Source organism: Galeopterus variegatus, unplaced genomic scaffold (genome assembly GCF_000696425.1).
Source record: "Galeopterus variegatus unplaced genomic scaffold, G_variegatus-3.0.2 Scaffold13, whole genome shotgun sequence".
Classification (NCBI taxonomy): Eukaryota; Metazoa; Chordata; class Mammalia; order Dermoptera; family Cynocephalidae; genus Galeopterus; species Galeopterus variegatus.
In genome coordinates this window covers 1574618-1593836 of record NW_007726124.1, presented here as the reverse complement: position 1 = coordinate 1593836, position 19219 = coordinate 1574618, and the positions used below count along the sequence as shown (strand labels likewise).

Sequence of the window (19219 nt, the reverse complement as noted above, 5' to 3'; positions counted from 1 at the left end):
GTCCATTAACTAACCTCTCAATATCTTCCCTTCCCCTTTCCTGACTTTGGTAACCACAGTTCTGTTCTCTCTTTCCTTTTTTTTTTTTTTTTTTTTTTGTCTTTTGTCTTTTTCCGTGTCCGGCAACAGATCGCAACCCTCAGTGTTGCCTCTGTACCAGACCAAGGACCAGCAACGGGATCGCAACCCTCGGTGCTGCTCCCGCGCCTCGCTCAGCCAGTGAGCGGGAACCGGTCTGTATGTGGGATCCGAACCCTCGGGCGGGAGCGCTGCCACGCTTCCCAAGCGGCGCACTTATCCAGTGCGCCACCGGGGCCGGCCCCTGTTCTCTCTTTCTGAAAGATCAACTTATTACTATTTTTGTTTGTTTATATATACTTACTTGTTTATTTTTAGTTCCCACTTATGGGTGAAGACTGGTATTTCTCTCTCTGTGGTGGGCTATTTTAGTTAACATAATTTTCTCCAAGTTTATACATGCTGCTGCACATGGCAGAATTTCATTCTTTTTATGGCTGAGTAGTATTCCATCGTGTACATATACTACATTTTCCTATCCAGTCATCTGTTGATGGACATTTAGGTTGGTTCCAACTGTTGGCTATTCTGAATAGAGTTGCAGTAAACATGGGAGTACTGGTATCCCTATGACATGATGATTTCCTTTCCTTTGGGTATATACCCAGTAGTTGGACTGCTGGGTCATATGGTAGTTCTATCTGTAGTTGTTTGAGAAAACTCCATACTGTTTTCCATAATGGCTGCACTAATTTACAGTCCCACCAACAGTTCATAAGGATTCCCCTTTCTCTGCATTATTGCTAGCATTTGTTATTTTCTGGGTTTTTTTGATAATAGCTGATCTAACTGAGATGAGATGATATCTCAGTGTGGATTTGATTTGCATTTCTCTGATGATTAGTGATGTTGGGCATTTTTCATGTATTTTTTGGCCATTTGTATATCTTTTGGGAAATGTTTATTCAGCTCCTTTGCCCATTTTTTAATCGAATTATTTGGTTTTTTTACTACTGAGTTATCTGAGTTCCTTGTGTATTCTAGGTATCAATCCTTTGTCCGATGCATAGTTTGCAGATATATTTCCTATTCTTCAGGTTGTCTTTTCATTTTGTTCATTGTTTCCTTTGCTGTGCAGAAGCTTTTTAGTTTGATATAGTCCCAATTGTTTATTTTTTCTTTTGTTGCCTGTGTTTTTGAGTTCTTATTTATAAAGTCTTTACCCAGTCCTACATTTGGAAGTGTTTCTCCTGTGTTTTCTTCAGGGAGTTTTATAGTTTCGGGTCTTAGATTTAAGTCTTTCATCCATTTTGAGTTGATTTTGGTTTATGATGAGACATAGGGGTCTGGTTTCATTTTTCTACACATGGATATTCAGTTTCCCCAGCACCATTTATTGAAGAGGTTGTCCTGTCCTCAATGTATGTTCTTGGCGCCTTTGTTGAAGATCAGTTGGCTGTAAATACATGGATTAATTTCTGGTTTCTCAACTGTTTTTATGCCAGAACCATGCTGTTTTGGTTACTATAGCTTTGATAGATAGATGATAGATAGATAGATACATAGATAGATAGATAGATAGATAGATAGATAGATAGATAGATAGACAGATAGAGATAGATAGAGAGATAGTAGATAGATAGATTGATTTATAATATATAATATATATTTTTAACCACAATTAAAGTACATTTTATTATTTATTTTTGCATTTTTTTATTGGAACATAGTTGATTGTGCATATCTGTGGGGTACAGCATTGAATATCAGTAACTGTGTTCAAAACGTGATGTTCAAATCAGGATAATCAGTATATTCAACATCATACATGTAATTGATTTTCATGGCCCTTTACCATTTCCTCTCTTACCACCCCTTTCTCTCCCTCTTTCCCACCTCTTGTAACCTCAGTTCTGTTCTCTTCTTTTGAAAGTTTAATGTATTATTGTGATTGTTATATCTTTCTTTCTTTATTCACTTATTTTTTATTTTTTTAGCTCCCACTTATAAGTGAAGACATGATTATTTCACTTCCTGTGCCCGGCTTATTTCACTTAACATAGCTTTCTCTAAGTTCATCCATGTTGCTGCAAATGGCAATGTTTCATCCTTTTTTTTACTGCAGAGTAGTATTCCATTATGTAAATATTCTACATTTTCCTTATCCAGTCATCTGATGATAGACATTTAGGTTGGTTCCACCTCTTGGGTATTGTAAATAGAGCTGCAATAAATATGGGAGTACAGATATCCCTTTGACATGATGATTTCCATTCCTATGAGTATATACCTAGTGGTGAGATTGTCTGGATGATATGGCAAACTACTATCGGTAGTTTGAAGAACCTCCATACCATTTTCCATAATGGTTGTACCAATTTACAGTCCCACCAACAGTGTATAAGGGTTTCCCTTTCTCTGCATATACTCACCAGCATTTATTATTCTTTTTGATAATAGCCAGTCTAACTGGGATGAGATGTTTTTTGATTTGTATTTCTCAGATGCTGAGTGATGTTGAGCATTTTTTCATGTGTCTGTTGGCCATTCGTATATCTTCCTTTGAGAAATGCCTTTTTTTTTTTTTTTTTTGCTCATTTTTTAATGTTCTTTTTTTTTTTTTTTTTTTTTTTTTTTTACTGTTAAGTTGTTTGAGTTTCTTTTATGTTCTAGATATTAATCCTTTGTTGGATGCATAGTTTGTAAATATTTTCTCCCACTCTGGAGGTTATCTTTTCACTCTGTTAATTATTTCTTTTGCTGTATAAAACCTTTTTATTTTGATATAGTCCCATTTGTTTATTTTTCCTTTTGTTGCCTGTGTTTTGGAAGTTGTATTAAAGACTTAAATATATGTCCTAAAACTATAAAACTCTTAAAAACAAAAAACAGGGGAAAACACTTTAGGAAGGAGGACTGGGCTTTGTAGTATATTTTGGATGTCAGGTAGTGTAATGCCTCAAGCTTTGTTCTTTTTGCTCAGGGTTGCTTTGGCTATTTGAGGTACTTTGTTCCATTTGAATGTTAAGATTGTTTTTTTTCTATTTCTGTCAAGAGTGTCTTGGTATTTTGATAGGGATTGCATTGAATCTGCAGATTGCTTTAGGTAATATGGACATTTTCACAACATTAATTCTTCCAATCCATGAACATGGAATGTCTTTCCATTTTTATTTTTGTATTGTCTTTAATTTCTTTCGTTAGTGTTTTGCAGTTTTCATTGTAGAGATGATTCACATCCTTGGTTAAATTTACAAAAATATACAAAAATCAGTAGCATTTATATACACCAACAATGAACTAGCAGAAAAAGAAATTAAGAAAGCACTTATTGGTGGCAGTAGAGGTCTGGGAAAAATATCTGTCTACCTAGAGCATCATTTTAATACATTCTTTCCCTGAAAAGAAATATTAAAAATAGAAACAAAATAACAGAAATTTCAAAATTAATCCCAAAGCATGTCACCATATGATTTTTATAATACTGTTTTTTATTTTTTTTTAATGTGCGATAGGTGTGCCATCTTGACTTCGCATTGACACTGGTGCTCCCCAGGGGACCAACGATTTGTTCTGTGTAATACATATGTTTCTGAGCACAGTGACAGTATTTACATGCCCTCCAGAGATTTTATGGTCGATTGATGACGTGAAAGTCATTCATACAAAGTCTATAAGAGTAAATGTGTCATTAATATGCATTTGCAAGGGACTCCACTTCTAAAAAAGTAGGCTTGAGCCTTCGCTTTCATTTTGAAACCGAAAGTCCTAGTGTTCAAAATTTTTTACTCTTTTCAGAATTTCTAAAAGGGACTTTTGACATGGAGGTGAAGCTAGTAGAGTTAAGGTCTTTAAGCCATCTCACCAAGGAACAAGCACAATAAATATTCATAGTCTACACACACTGTGAGTATTTAGATCAGATGTCAGCAAATTTTTTCTGTAAAGGGCCAGACAGTAAATATTTTGGTTGTCACAGTGGTTTTAGTTTGCTTGAGATGCCATAACAAAATACCACAGACTGGGTGGCTTAAACAATAGAAATTTATTTTCTCAATTCTGTAGTCCAAGACCAAGATTGCAACCAATTTGGTTTCTGGTGAGGGCCCTCTTCCTGGCTAGCAGACAGCTGCCTTGTTGTTATATCCTCACATGGTCTTTCCTCAGAGCATGCATGTAGAGGGTTGGGGAGGGGGATCTCTCTCTCTTTCTCTTCTTGGGCCATCAGTCCTATTAGATTGGGGTCCTACCCTTAAAATCTCATCTGACCTTAATTACCTCCAAAAAATCCTGTCTCCAAATACATTCATATTGGGGGTCACAACTTGAACATATGAATTTTGAGGAAACACAATTCAGGTTATAGTAGCATTCCATATATCTTTATCATAACTGTTGAACTCCGTCCTTGCAATGGGAGAGCAGCTGTATTAGTCGGTTTCTGTTGCTTATAGCAGAAATACGTGGAACTGGGTGATTTATAAAGAAAAGGAAATTTATTGCTTACAGTTTCTGAGGGTGGGAAGTCCAAAGTCCAGGGAACCCATCTGGTGAGGGTCTTGGTGGTGGCAACAGTGACAGATGTCAGGGGTCTCACATGGCAGAAAATAGTGGAGCAGAGAGAATCTAACCACTTGTGTGCTCTTCTTTCAAACCCTCAGAACCATGCCCCGACTGCCATTATTTATCCATTCACTGTGGCATGGTCCTACAATCTAATCACCTCTTCAAGGCCCCACCTTTCAATTACCATAATAGGATTTCACACCCTCAACAGTTACAGTGGGGATTTAAGCTCCAGTGAAGTTGGGGGGCATCCAATCTACAGTAGCAACCAATAACAAATAAGTGTTAATTATGTACATAATTATTTGTGGGTACTAGAATTTGAATTTTATATGGGGTTGCTTCAAAAAGTTTGTCGAAAAATAGAATTAAAAGATAATACAAATCTTTCCATGAACTTTTTGAAGTACCCTTGTATAATTTCTATGTGTTGTGAAATATTATTCTTCTTTTGATTTTTTTCAACTATCTCAATATGCAACAAACATTCTTAGCTTGCAGGTCATGTGAAAAATAGGTGGTAGGGTAAATTTGTTCCACTGATTGTAGTTTGCCAACTCTTGATTTAGAGGATAGGAGAAATGAGTGTTCAAAGCTCCCTGTGTAGTTCTCTTTTCAGGAGGGTACTTGATATTTTTTAGGTGACAATAATAGACTAATTCTATACCATTTCTCTTTCCATTGTATGTTATAGGTGCTGAAATTTGATGCCTACTTTCAAGAGGATGTTCCTATATCAACTGAAGAACATTATCGAATCCGTCGAGTGAATATTTACTACTACCTAGAAGATGACAGCATGTCTGTCATAGAGCCTGTTGTGGAAAACTCTGGGATTCCTCAAGGCAAGTTCATCAAACGCCAGCGGCTAGCCAAGAATGACCAGGGAGACCATTACCATTGGAAGGACCTAAATCGAGGAATAAATATCACAATTTATGGCAGAACTTTCCGCATCGTTGACTGTGACCAATTCACTCAGGTATTGTATATATTTTTGGAAGTTGTGGGGTTTGAGGCATTATTCTAATTTATGGAAGGATACATGTCATTTATTAGAGTAAGGGGAGGAAGACACAGGTAATCCTTCTTGTGTGAATTATTATTCAGGTTAATCAGGTATTTATGTGTGTATATGTGCTGATACATGACAACACTATATAGTAACGCCATTTTTTCAGAATGATATTGATACATTTTCACTCAAAATCAAACTCCCATTATAGCTGAATCATTTGGTAAGAAATCAGTTCACATGGCAGTTCAAATAGAGAGTAGGGAGGTAGGACCCCTGAGGGATGGAAGTGTGGAGGGACAGAAGAGTCACTGAACATTTTAATCTTAAGTTTGAATTTATAAAAATAATATGTACCTCTTTCAACAGATATAATCCTAACATTTTTTTGTGCAATTCATATTTTTTTTGTAAATGGTACTTGCTATATCCCAGGAAAACTTGCTATCTAAAGGATTCCTTAAATAAAACAATTTTTAAAAGAAAAAACTTTTTAATCAAATGTTGGTCAGTGATGAATTGCATATATGATGGTGGTCCCATAAGATTATAACTGAGCTGGAGCTATGTAGTGGTCTATACCGTCTAGGTTTGTGTAAATACTCAATGATGTTTGCACAATGATACATTTCTCAGAATGTACCCAGTGATACATGACTGTATTGAGAAAAGATCTCCATATTCTCTGTTTCATAAATTTGGATTTTTTTAATAGAGACAACTTTTTTAAAAAGTTATATACATAGAGGATATGAAAACCTTTCTTTACTACAAAGTGTAAGTATTAGGAAATCAAACCTAAATTTGTCTTAGTTTTAAAAAATATTTCTAGCAGCAAAGATATAGTGTCTGTGAACGATTACATAATGTGACAAGTATTTGTTTTAGGGTTAAAAATTAATTTTAGCAAGTAGGCAAACACAAATATATAACACATGAATAACGAGGATCAATGCATTTTAATAATAACTGGCATTTGACTAGAGCTGTGTATTTCAGGCACTGATGACTAGATTGAATTGTTTTCAACAGTTGATCTGTTAAGATGGAAGTTGGCTCCTATGATGATTTAAAATTTATACACATTTAATTCGATGTTCTTCATTAAGGCTGGACCTATGAGTGGATAAGGAAGATAGCTGTCTTTATGGTGTGATTTGAACCAAAAAGCACCTCTATTTAAATATATCACCACCACCACCCTTCCTCACTCCCTCCTCATTGTTCCAGATAAATATTTGGTCCTATAGACATAATTGACTGAACATATTAAAAAATCAATCTCCAGAAATCATAGCTCTAGAATGTAATTTTTTTGTTAATACACTAATATGATTGCTAGTATAGCAGATGCGAATCCTGCTTCACAGGCTGGTGTGCAGGAAATACAAGTATTACTTTGTTTTTAAAAAATAACATAAAACCAACTTGAGCGTTAATCCAGCTGGGCTGGTATCTTAGCTAGTTGGGACTGCCATAACAAAAAAACATAGACTTGCTGGCTTAAACAGCAGAAATTTATTTTCTCACAGTTCTGAGCTGGAAGTCTGCGATTAGGGTACCAACAATGGTTGTGTTCTAGTGAAGGTCCTCCTGCTGTTTTGCAGACAGCCGACCTTTCTCTGTGTGCTCACATGGCTTTTTTCCCAGTGCATGCACATGGAGAGAGAAGGAGAGCAAGGTCTCTGTTGTCTCTTCTTCTAAAGACATTAATTCTACCTATTTGATCAGGGCCCTACCCTTACGACCTCATTTAAACTTAATTGCTTTCCTAAAGGCTCTATCATCTCCAAATAGTCAAATTGGGAGTTAGGGCTTCGAGATATGAATTTGACACACATTCAGTTCATAACAGCTGATGTTTCTATTTACTCTCAGCTTTGGCCAAATAGTCCAAGCCCTAAGAATAACAAGAAAGCAGCCTCACTCTCATACCTAAAGGTATCATGCAGGCAGGTTCCATAGATGGTCTAATAACCAAGGGCACCTCCCTGATGCTTTGTTGCTAAGTAAGATCCTGGGATTCAGGATACCTGATGCTGGATGGTCCTGACTGTGGCTGCACGTATGCTCAGAGCACTGCAACAGAGCACGTGTAGGATCTTGCTCTTCTGAGACCCACCAGCTGTGTCTTTTCCAGTCTGGGGGAATTTCCCCTTTCTCTCTTCTTGCCCTCAAAGGCATTCTCTTTTTTTCTCCTCTTTTTCTGGGACATGTTTGAATGATATCTCCAAAGAGTTTAGGTTTTTCTAAAGGACAGGAAAAACAGTCAGCTTCAGGAAGCTTCTACATTCCTGTCTGAATCCCTAAGATAAGGTTAAAAAGGGCCTGGTCTGTTGGGAGCAAGAGAAGGGAGTAAAACACCCATTAAATACCTCAATCAATAATCCTGCTATTCTAATCCACTATCTTAAGGGAAAATTTTATTGTTAGTCATTATGTCCAGCTCAGTAGTTTTAATAAGAGATCATAATATTTTTGTATTGAGAAGATATTGAGACTGCCTAAGAAAACTTTAAACACTAAGATCACAAGTTAGTTAGCAGTGGAGCTAATACTAGAATACACATATTTTGGCCCTGAGTTCTGTGTATTTTCTGTTGAATTGTCCAAAAGCAAGCTACACAATTCCCTAAAGAAACCCAATTTTAGGTTAATTTCCAGTTCAGAATGTAAACAGATATCATGAAATTGTTCTGTTCTGATTATCAAAAAAGGTACAGTTTATTGTGGTGCTTTTATGAAGATGAAATACAAGTTGTATTAAAAGATATAGTGACTGAAAATAGCACTATGTTTATTCATAATTGGCAAAATAAAATTAAAGATTATGTCAAATTCAGATGCCTTCCTTAACTTTTTCTGGTGAGATTTGAGCACTTGGTTTGTCTTTGCTATTTTACTAAAACATTTTCTGGTCTAAAATAACTACTTTCATTTCTTTTTGGTAAGGGGAAGGGACTTAATCATATACTTGTTTTAAGTGAGTTGGAAAGTTGAGAATATGATTTCAGCTTAACTTGGCTATTGTGCAGCTTGCCTCTGTACTTAATATGAATTACATGTTGTTTGAAACACTGGTTAGGTTCCAGGTATATTTATGTAAGCAATCTTAAGACTTATTGGGCCGGCCCGTGGCTCACTCGGTAGAGTGCGGTGCTGATAACACCAAGGCCCCGGGTTCGGATCCCACATAGGGATGGCCGGTTCGCTCACTGGCTGAGCGTGGTGCTGACAACACTAAGTCAAGGGTTAAGATCCCCTTACCGGTCATCTTTTAAAAAAAAAAAAAAAAAAAGACTTACCATGTTCTTGGATATATAACTAAATTTGATTGATCTAAATTTATATTTGAATCCAGTTACCTTAACATCATGTCTTCCAACTAGCTTAGCATATTACCTAGCAATTTTGTAATATAGAATACTTACGGTAATTATCAATTATATCTGTATTATAGAGTTGGGTCAATTGGAGACTAAGTACTTCTAAGACATGCTCAATCTGCACACTAATGGTTAACTTGAGCAATGGCATAGAAATTGTTATTATACTTGTTTTTACACCATCAGTTTATTACTTAATCCAAGAAGCTCTAAGAAAGAAAATCATTATTAATTTTGAATTATTTAGGTATTTTTGGAAAGTCAAGGAATTGAATTAAATCCACCAGAGAAGATGGTTCTCGATCCTTACACTGAACTCCGGAAACAGCCTCTTCGTAAGTATGTCACCCCGTCGGACTTTGATCAACTCAAACAGTTTCTCACCTTTGACAAACAAGTAAGTGACCTAGATACCTCAGTAGGTTTATTCATTTTCAAATTTGGCATGTGTTTTTTGGCAAGTTGTTTTGGTAGCTGTATTGGTAACTATTTTGAAACATTACATTTATAATTTAACCATTTGGATACAGTGTTATCGTTCTGGTTTCATCTATGATTAGACGTATGGTAATGCCTAGGTTTCGTATTAGAAGTCCAGAGAAGATTGTTTAGTTAAGTCTTGTGAATCCCACCAAACACTTAAATCTTACAGCAATTCCTGAGCTGCCTCTGCTTCCCACTCTACATTTCCAGATAACTGTTTCTTCCCCCAAACATGAGTTAGTTTCATAGAATCCTTTGGGAAACCTTAAATGAATTATTGAGAAATATCAAAGCTGTTGTAGGTTTATAATATCAAAATAGTTAATTTCACAGAAACCCCATTACAGATGCTTCCCTGTTAAATGTTATGTTAATGTTGGAGTACAGAATGTTCTAAGCATTTTCCAACTCTGTTCCAGGCTTCCTAATCCTGCCCCTTGTGAACTGATATGTATAAGCAGATTTGAGTCTTCTCCTTTCTGAAATAAAGGGAAAAAGAAAAGGGATAGATCACACTCAATGCTTCTTTTCTGTTCTTTTCCTTTCAGAAATTTTACCACTTTTAGTTCAGAATTTACCTAGCACTAGTGTGGCCTTTTAAGGATTTTATTTATATCAATCATACCTCTATTATTATTTTGTATTTAAAGATTGTGTTGATACTGTTACTAGATGTGTATTGATGGGACCAAAAAAATACTGGTTAATAAATGAAAATTATTTTCATAATAATTATATATAAGCCATTCACATGTACCTTTATTAATATACATATTTATATATTAACTGTATGAAGGACCTTATTGCTCTTTTAATTCAGCTTCTTCACTTACTAATATGTGGGATCAAAGTGAGCTCTTCTTTCTTGGCACAAACTTAAAAAGCCTATTGTTTAATTCTTTCCAGCTGTTGACATCTTATACATAATTTCAGATATTTTAGTATATTTGATGAATTTTTTTTTCAGTTTACCATCTGAGATTACTTCACAGTCTTTTCAGCCTGATATATAAATGCCAAAGTAGCTAAGTTAAACTCTCACTTTTAGAATTCAGTACTTTGTATTCCTCAAAGGTTCTTCGGTTCTACGCAATCTGGGATGATACGGACAGCATGTTTGGTGAATGTCGAAACTATATCATTCATTACTATCTTATGGATGATACAGTGGAAATCCGAGAGGTTCATGAACGGAATGATGGGCGAGATCCTTTCCCACTTCTAATGAACCGTCAGCGCATGCCCAAGGTTTTGGTGGAGAATGCAAGTATGTTTGATTCAGTTTATCGTCTGTTACTTGGGACTTTTTTTGGATCTCAATGGAGATACTTAATCAGTGTGATTATTACGTTTCACTTGGGAAGCTCTGGCTATGTTTTCCTAGGTGCTCAGAAAATGGCTTTTCCACAGCTTCCCTCCTTTACTTGTTCCTTGGTCCAGGCATGCCTCTGCGACCATCTGGTAGAGATGACAGATACCCAGCTCAAGGAAACAAAACCAAAACGGCCATGGAGATTCATGTAAAGTGCTGTGAGCAAGGCTTCTGAACTGAAGCAATTTAATGTTTGATTTTAAATGCATTTTCAAACAGGCATGTTTTCATTCAAGGATATAGCTTAGCATTTCCTTATATGCTTTCCTGACTTTGCTTCTCATATCAACTACTTCCTTTTTTTTTTTTTTTTTTTTTTTAAAAAAAAGATGACCCGTAAGGGGATCTTAACCTTTGACTTGGTGTTGTCAGCACCACGCTCACCCAGTGAGCAAACCGGCCATCCCTATATGGGATCCGAACCCACGGCCTTGGTGTTATCAGCACCGCACTCTCCCGAGTGAGCCACGGGCTGGCCCTCAAATACTTCCTAAACAGAAAGTTTCTATTTGGTTCAACTTGAGATTGGAAAAGGCATGTCTGTGACTCACACAGGTGGAGCACCATTGTGTCGACCCCGGCTTTTTCTTTGCTGATTTAAAATAACCTAGCACGTTAGAGAGTGAGAATGCAACAAAATGGCATCGGGTACCTGCTCTTCACTATTTCCTGGGATGAACAGGCTTGCTTTAGTTACTGACTTATTAGTTAAGAGAATTTTCTCTTACAAAATGTTATCTTGGTCACATGTAAAGACAACTCTTATGTTTGGGTAAATTCTGTGAATATTTTCATTGATTTTTTTTTCCTTTTACTATACTTTGGGAACTAGAAGATAAGAAATTCCAGGTATTGAGCAAGAGGTTTGTCTAGATTAGACATTGTATTGCTTGACCTGCACAGTATTTTTTAAAAAGTGCAGTGTTATTTGTGGGCAAGGAGTTGGAGGTCTCCATCATTGAGAGTGTGGAGAAAAAAAGTATGGTGAAGGTACATCTTGATTAATATGCAGTAGTTAGAAGCAATAAACAAGATGTACACAGAAAGCAAATGGATAGATCTTTTAAAAAGTTCTGTATATTAAAAAAGGAAGTAAAATGAGATATGTAATGCAGTAACATTTGTGTAATGTGACATACACACAAAACAGAGTACACATAGTACATAATCAAAAAGGTGCACATTAGAATGGTTGCATTTGAGGGAAAGATTGAGATTTGGAAAAGAGATTAAAGGGAGTAAAAACTGTCATAATTTTTAAATTAGGAGAGTCCACATTAAATATCTCTTTTTTTGAAAAATGAGAATAACTGCTAACACATCTTGCATTCTCAAATAGCAACAACTGGATCTGTGCCTTAGTCTAATAAATTCTCAAAGGCATTTGTCCAATGGGTAATTTTATTAAATTCAGTTAAACAAGAGTTAAATATCTGTTATGGGAACCATTTTATGTGCTAACTGCTGTGGAAGATAAAATGAAAATTCAACTCCCAGACCTAGAATGCCTGTCCTTCAGGTACTTCTAGTAACACTAGGCAGACAAATCATATAAATACACAAAACTGTTAAATAATAACAAAAGTAATACCAGATTATCTTATTATGTAGTTATATCATATAGACAGAGCTCAGAAGAAGAGAGATGTGAGCCAAAAAGACTGAATCTTTCTGGAAGAGCTGGGATTGGACACAGACTTAGAATGGCAGAAAGCAAAGACAAAGAGCACTCTGGAGAGAATAGGAGCAAGGGCTGGGAATCAGGAACAAGTATGGCATGTTGGGGGGCATCCAAGAGATGGTGGCTAGGCAGAGAGTTTGTGTTGAACAATAATAGGAAATTATGGAAGTAGTTTTCAAAAGTTCTCCCTGCCAGGGCCTTCTTTTAAGTAGTTAAGATTAATCAAATATATATATTTATGATGGATGGAGTTAAAATATCAGAAATTCTGGAAGTTCTTTCTTTGTTGAGGGTAATTGTAGATTATCAGTGTGTGGCAGGTGATAAAAAATGGGTATTTGGCTTGTCAAAAGCCTTCTACTCAGCTGTTGAACCCAAGTCATGGGGTTCTAAAGTCTAAGTATGTTTGTTATCCTTTAGATTGACATATATACTTTGATCTTGCCTTTAAAATAAATTCAGAACACCTCTTAGGTAGACCTTTAGTGCTTCAGTTGAATGTTTTTCCTTACTTTCTGAGCATCTTTATTGGCTCATTCAATCATTCAAATAATATTAATTGGACATCCATATGGATGAAGGAAGCACCATGATAGTGAAAATCTACAACTAGTATAAGACCATATCTCAAAGGTTTTACAATTTGGCGAAAAATGTACATCGATAAGCATATAACTACAATATAATGTGAGAGTGCTACAATTGGAAAGGATATTAGTAGTTCTGTACATCAGAATTACCTGTAATAATGCAGATCCTGAAACTTTCATATATATCTTCTTTTTTTTTAACTTCATATGTTGGAATTGGTGACAAAGTAAGTAAATTCCTTAAAGGCTACAAGTGACAAGAAATTACCAATTCACAAAAATAAGTAAATACTATAGGTGGAATTTGTACAAGACCATATAGGAAGGACAGAAGAAAAATCTAGGGGGTATAAACAGGGTGAGAGGTCAGGATTGCCCATAAAGCTGGGATCTCCCAAAGGTAACCAACATTGAATAAACTAAGAAAAAGCCTGTCCTGCAGAGGTAAACAGAAAAGTTGCTTTCCTCTTTGGGTCTTGACACTGAGCAAAATAGGAAAAAAAGAAAATTTTCAAGAAATTACCACAAGCCTGTACTCTCACATGTTTGGGACCAAAACTCATGTGTGTTCCCAGGATCCAAAACTGAAAGTTTAAGTTAATATTGTCCTGGATTAGTAATGCCCACAGTTACCCATTAAAAATAAGTACAAATACATTCTGAAAGGACTGCTTTTTAGTCCAGGTCTCAAAGAATTCCCACAAATAAAAATCAGTAAACACAACATGAACATAAAGAATTTCCACATGACTAGAAGCATGAGCACACACACACAAAATCACTATATAATAATAGTAATTATAATAGTAAACGTTCTTGGGAGCAAGTCAGAAGAAAAAACTACATACAGACTTGCAAAGAGTGCAAATATTTGAGTCATGGAGAATATAAAATACATATATTTAATATGTTTTACAAAATGAAAATGTTACAAAAGAATAAGAGATTATCAAAATTGACCAAGCAGATTTGGTAAAGAACTAAAGAAACTAATGTTAAATAAAAGAGAAACAATATGTGGTTAATAATTTTCCAGAATTGATAGAAGACACTAAACTCATGATCCCTCAAGCAGGATACACTTTAAAAAAAAAAACTATACCTAGATGTATTATGGTCAAAATTTAGAATACCAGAGACTAAAAGCTCTTAAAAGCAACCAGCAAGAAAAGTTTCCCACATAAAATTTTAGTTAGAATTATAGCTAATTTGTCAGGAGAAAGTATTTTTAACTGAATGAAAATGAAAACATAATTTATCACAATTTTAGGAATGTAGCTAAAGGATTGCTTACTGGAAAATTTATAGCAACAAGTATATTAGGAAAGACCAAAAGGGCTGGCCCATGGCTCACTCGAGAGAGTGTGATGCTGATAACACTGATGCCACAGGTTCGGATCCTATATAGTGATGGTCCACTCACTCACTGGCTGGGTGTGGTGCTGACAACACCAAGCCAAGGGTTAAGATTCCCTTACTGATCATCTTTAAAAAAAAAAGGAAAGACCAAAAGTATCAAATCAATGACCCAAAATTTCATCAAACTAGAAAAATAAGATGAAATCTATAATTTAAAGCCTTCTGCAAGGAAAACTCTAGTCCTGGATGGCTTCACTAATGAATGCTATACAACATATTCCAGATAACTAAAGAGAAAAAACATTTCTCAATTCATGGGGCTAGCACTATCTTGATACCAAACCCAGAAAAATATATTACAAAGCAAAACTTCCAACCATTACCCCTCATGAATATAGATTTTTAAAATCCTTTAAAAATTTTAGCAAATTGAATTCTACAATGGGTAAAAAGAACAATATAGCCTGACCAAGTGGATTAATCCCAAGAATGCAAAGTTGGTTTAATTTTGAAAATCATTCACTGTAATTCATTGTAACAATGGACTAAAAATTACCCACATATGATCATATCAGTAGATGCAGAAAATTCATCTGACAAAATTCAACATCCATTTCTGATAAAGGCTTGTAGCAAACTAGGAATAGAAGGAAACTTTCTCAACCTAATAAAGGACATCTATGAAAAACCTACAGCTATCATAATGCTTAATGGTAAAAGATTGATTTCCTCCTTAGATTGGGAATAAGGTAAGGCTACCCATTCATACCATTTCTATTCAACATTGCTTTGGAGGTTGTAGCCAATGCAGTAAGACAAGAAAAGAAAGAAAAAACATTTACAATGTGGAAAGTATGAAATAAAACTGTCCTTATTTGCAGATGAATGATCTTCCATGTGGTAAATCCTCAAGAATTTACAAAAATGTTACTAGAATTAATGCCTGAGTTTAGTAAGGTTGCAGGATGTAAGATTAACATACAAAACCAAATTGTATATCTACATACTAGTGTTGAATAATTGGAGATTGAAATTTTTAAAAAATACTATTTACAATACTATCAAAATATTAAAGTACTTAGGGAGATATTTGACAAAAGAGGTGCAATACCTGCACACTTAATACTGCAAAACACTGCTTAGTGAAATTAAAGAAAATCTAAATAAATGGAGTGATATAATGTGTTCATGAAATGATAGAATCAATATTAAGATGTTTCTTCTCCCTAAACTGATTTATAGGTTCAATCCCAATCAAATCCCAATGAAAATCTCAGGAGGAACTTTTTGAAGAAATTGACAAGCAGATGCGAAAATTTATATGGAAATAAAAAGGAACCTATAAGGACTCAAAACAATTTTGCAAAAGAAATACTAAGTTAAGAGAACTTAACAGTTACTGATTTCAAGAGTTATTACAAAGCTACAGTAATTAGGACTGTATGATAGAGGCATAATGACAGACATGTAGGTCAGTGTAACTGAACAAATTGTCCAGAAATAGAACCATATATATATATATATATAGTCAGTTGATTTTTGGCAAAGGTGAAAAAGCGATTTGATGGAGAAAGGATAGTCTTTAACAAATAGTGCTGGAACAATTGGATAGCCATATGTGCCAAAAAAAAAAATTTAAAAACCCTCAACCCTTTCCTCATAATATATAAAAATTAACCCCAAATGGATCATAGACCTAAAGGTAAGGGCTAAAAGCCATTAAAATTCTAAAAGAAAACAGGATATTTTAGTGACCTTGGGTTTGGAAAGTATTTCTTAAATGGGACACAAAAGGTGCAAAAGGCACTGCTTGAAAATGAAAAGAGAAGCTAAGGATTGAGAGAAAATATTTATGAAATGTATTTGACAAAGTACTTGTTGTAGGACAGATAAAGTGGACCTTAAAACTCAATAACAGTAAGACAGGCCAATTCAAAAATGGGTAAAGGATTTGATAGATACCTTACCAAAGAATATATGGATGTCAAATTAGCTCCCAAAAAGATGTTTACCACCATTGTTCATTAGAGAAATGCAAATTAAAACCAAATGAGATACTCCTGCACATGCACTAGAATGTCTAAAATTAAAAAGACTAACTATACCGAGTGTTGACATGGATGTGAAGCAGCTGAAACTCCTATAGACGGCTGGCGGCAATGTAACATGGAACAACCACTTTGGAAAACAGTTTGACAATTTCTTTTTTAAAAATTGCACATATACCTATCATACAACCCAGCCATTTCCGTCTTAGATATTTACCAAGAGAAAGGAAAGCATACATCTACATAGAAACTTACCTAAGTGTTTTAGCAGCTTAAATGTAATAGCCAAAACCTGAAAACAATGTAAATGTCTATCAACAAATGAATGCATAAATAATTATTGTATATCAATACTTTGGAATACTACAAAAATAAAGAAGAACAATTATTGATGCATGAAACAACATGGATGAATCTCAAAGTAATTATACTAAGTGACAGAAGTCAGTCAAAAAAGAATACATACCACATGATTTCATTTATAAAAAATAATTGGAAATACAATATAAATAACAAAAATAGATCAGTGGTTGCATTAGCAAGGTGGGTAGAAGAGTTATATTATAAAACAGCAAGAGGAAACTTTTGGGTATGACGGTTACGTTCATTATTTTGATTGTAGCCATGGTTTCATGGGTAATAAATATATATGTCAGCACCGCACTCTCCCGAGTGAGCCAACGGGCCAGCCCAATAAATATATATGTCAAGAAACATCAAAATTGTACACTCCAAACATTGCAGCTTATTGTATTTAATTATATCTCAATAAAGTTTCAGAAATTTAAATCTGTACCTAGATATGTCATAGTCAAACTTAATAACACTAGATTTAAAGAAATCATAAAAGCAGCTCCAAAGAAAAAGGTAAATCATACAGGATGGCAGTTAGAATTGCAGCTGACTTCTCAGGTAGCAACAGTGATTACCAGAAGACAGTGAAATAATATCTTCAAAGTGCTGAGAATTCAATACACGGAGAAACTGTATTTCAAGAAGAAGATGAAATACATTTCCAGGCAAACAAAATAGATTTTACTAACAACAGACCCTTACTGGGAAAATTCTAGAGTGCACTTCAAGTAGAAAGAAAGTGATTCCAGAAGGAAGGTTTACGATACAAGAAGTGATGAATAAAGAAAATGGCAAAGTGTGTATAAATCTAAATAAACATTGACTATAAAAATTAAAAACCATTTGTGGGGGTTAAAAAAATAAGGTAGGGCCGGCCCGGTGGCGCACTGCTACAGTGTGCCGCTTGGGAGCGTGGCGGTGCTCCCGCTGAGGGTTCGGATCCCACATACAGACCGGTTCCCGCTCACTGGCTGAGCGAGGTGCGGGCGCAGCACCGAGGTTTGCGATCCCATTGCTGGTCCTGGTCCGGTACGGGCGCGACACTGAGGGTTGCGATCCGTTGCTGGACACCAAAAAAGGAAAAAAAAAAAGAAAAGAAAAGAAAAGAAAAAATAAGGTAGAACTACGATATATTACAGTAATAGCACAGGAAGGGATGATAGGATTAAATATACAACAAGTTTTTTTTTAATGTTATAGGGACATAGAAAGGATAAAAAAAGATGTACAAGCAAATAGCAAATGAAATTGATGAGGCGTAATATAAATTCATGAAGCTATGTTAGTATAATACAAGTAGACATTAGGGAAGAAAGCATTGATAGAGATAGGATCATTATCTATTGCAAGAATATTGTATTTACTAGGAAAATGTGATAATTCTAAACTTGAATGAAGTTTGATTCAAAATACGTAAAGGAAAAACTTACAGTACTATTATGCAAAGAGAGTGGACAAATCCATCATAATAATTGGAGTCATTAAAACATTTCTTTGAATAACTGTTAGATCAAAAAGACAAATCAATAAGCACATATATGAGTTGAACAATATATTTATCATGATTGATTTAATGAATATGTATATACATCCAGCACCTAGAGAAGTCCCATTCTTTTCAAGCACAAATAGAACATTTATGAAAACTGATCAGTCTTAACAGATTTTAAAGATTGACATCAAATACCATATTTTCTGATGGCGACAAAATTAAATTCAAAGTCAATTTTGGAAATATAACTAAAAATCTCATGTATTTGCAAATTGAAAAACACATTTCCAAATAACCTGTGAATAAAAATATATTATCAGAAAATACTTAGAAATGAATGATAGCAAAACTCTAAAAACTTTTAGATACATTTAAAGTTGTACTTGGAGGAAAATTTATAGCCTTACGTGCTTTTTAAAAAATTTTTGTCCAGACATAGACACACTGGATTACATGCTTACTTAAGAAAGAAGAAAGATGAAAATAAATAAGCTAGGCATTCTTCTTAAAAAGTTAGAAAAGTAATGACAAAGTAAATCTAAAGAAATTAAAAGGAAGGGAATAATACCCTGAAGATAACAAAATTGAAAACAAAGTTAACAGAGAAGATTTGTTGAGCCAAAAGTTGTTTCCTTGAAAGAACTAATAAAATGAAAAACTATTGGCCGGCCCGGTGGCGCACTGCGCTGGTGCGCTGCTTGGGAAGTGCGGAGGCGCTCCCGCCGAGGGTTCGGATCCCACATACAGACCGGTTCCCGCTCACTGGCTGAGCGAGGCGCGGGGGCAACACCGAGGGTTGTGATCCCGTTGCCGGTCCCCGGTCCGGTACGGGGGTGACACTGAGGGTTGCAATCC

At 35.2% G+C, this 19219-nt stretch overlaps 1 protein-coding gene across 1 annotated transcript in view; it reads left to right on the top strand.

Moving 5' to 3' along the window:
• EFHC1 (EF-hand domain (C-terminal) containing 1) overlaps positions 1–19219 on the top strand; it is a 62617-nt gene that overhangs the window by 8850 nt on the left and 34548 nt on the right. The window contains exons 3-5 of the mRNA XM_008594149.1: positions 5279–5566; positions 9233–9382; positions 10543–10735. Of these exons, the coding sequence (XP_008592371.1) occupies positions 5279–5566; positions 9233–9382; positions 10543–10735 (631 nt within the window). The remainder of the gene's footprint in view (positions 1–5278; positions 5567–9232; positions 9383–10542; positions 10736–19219) is intronic.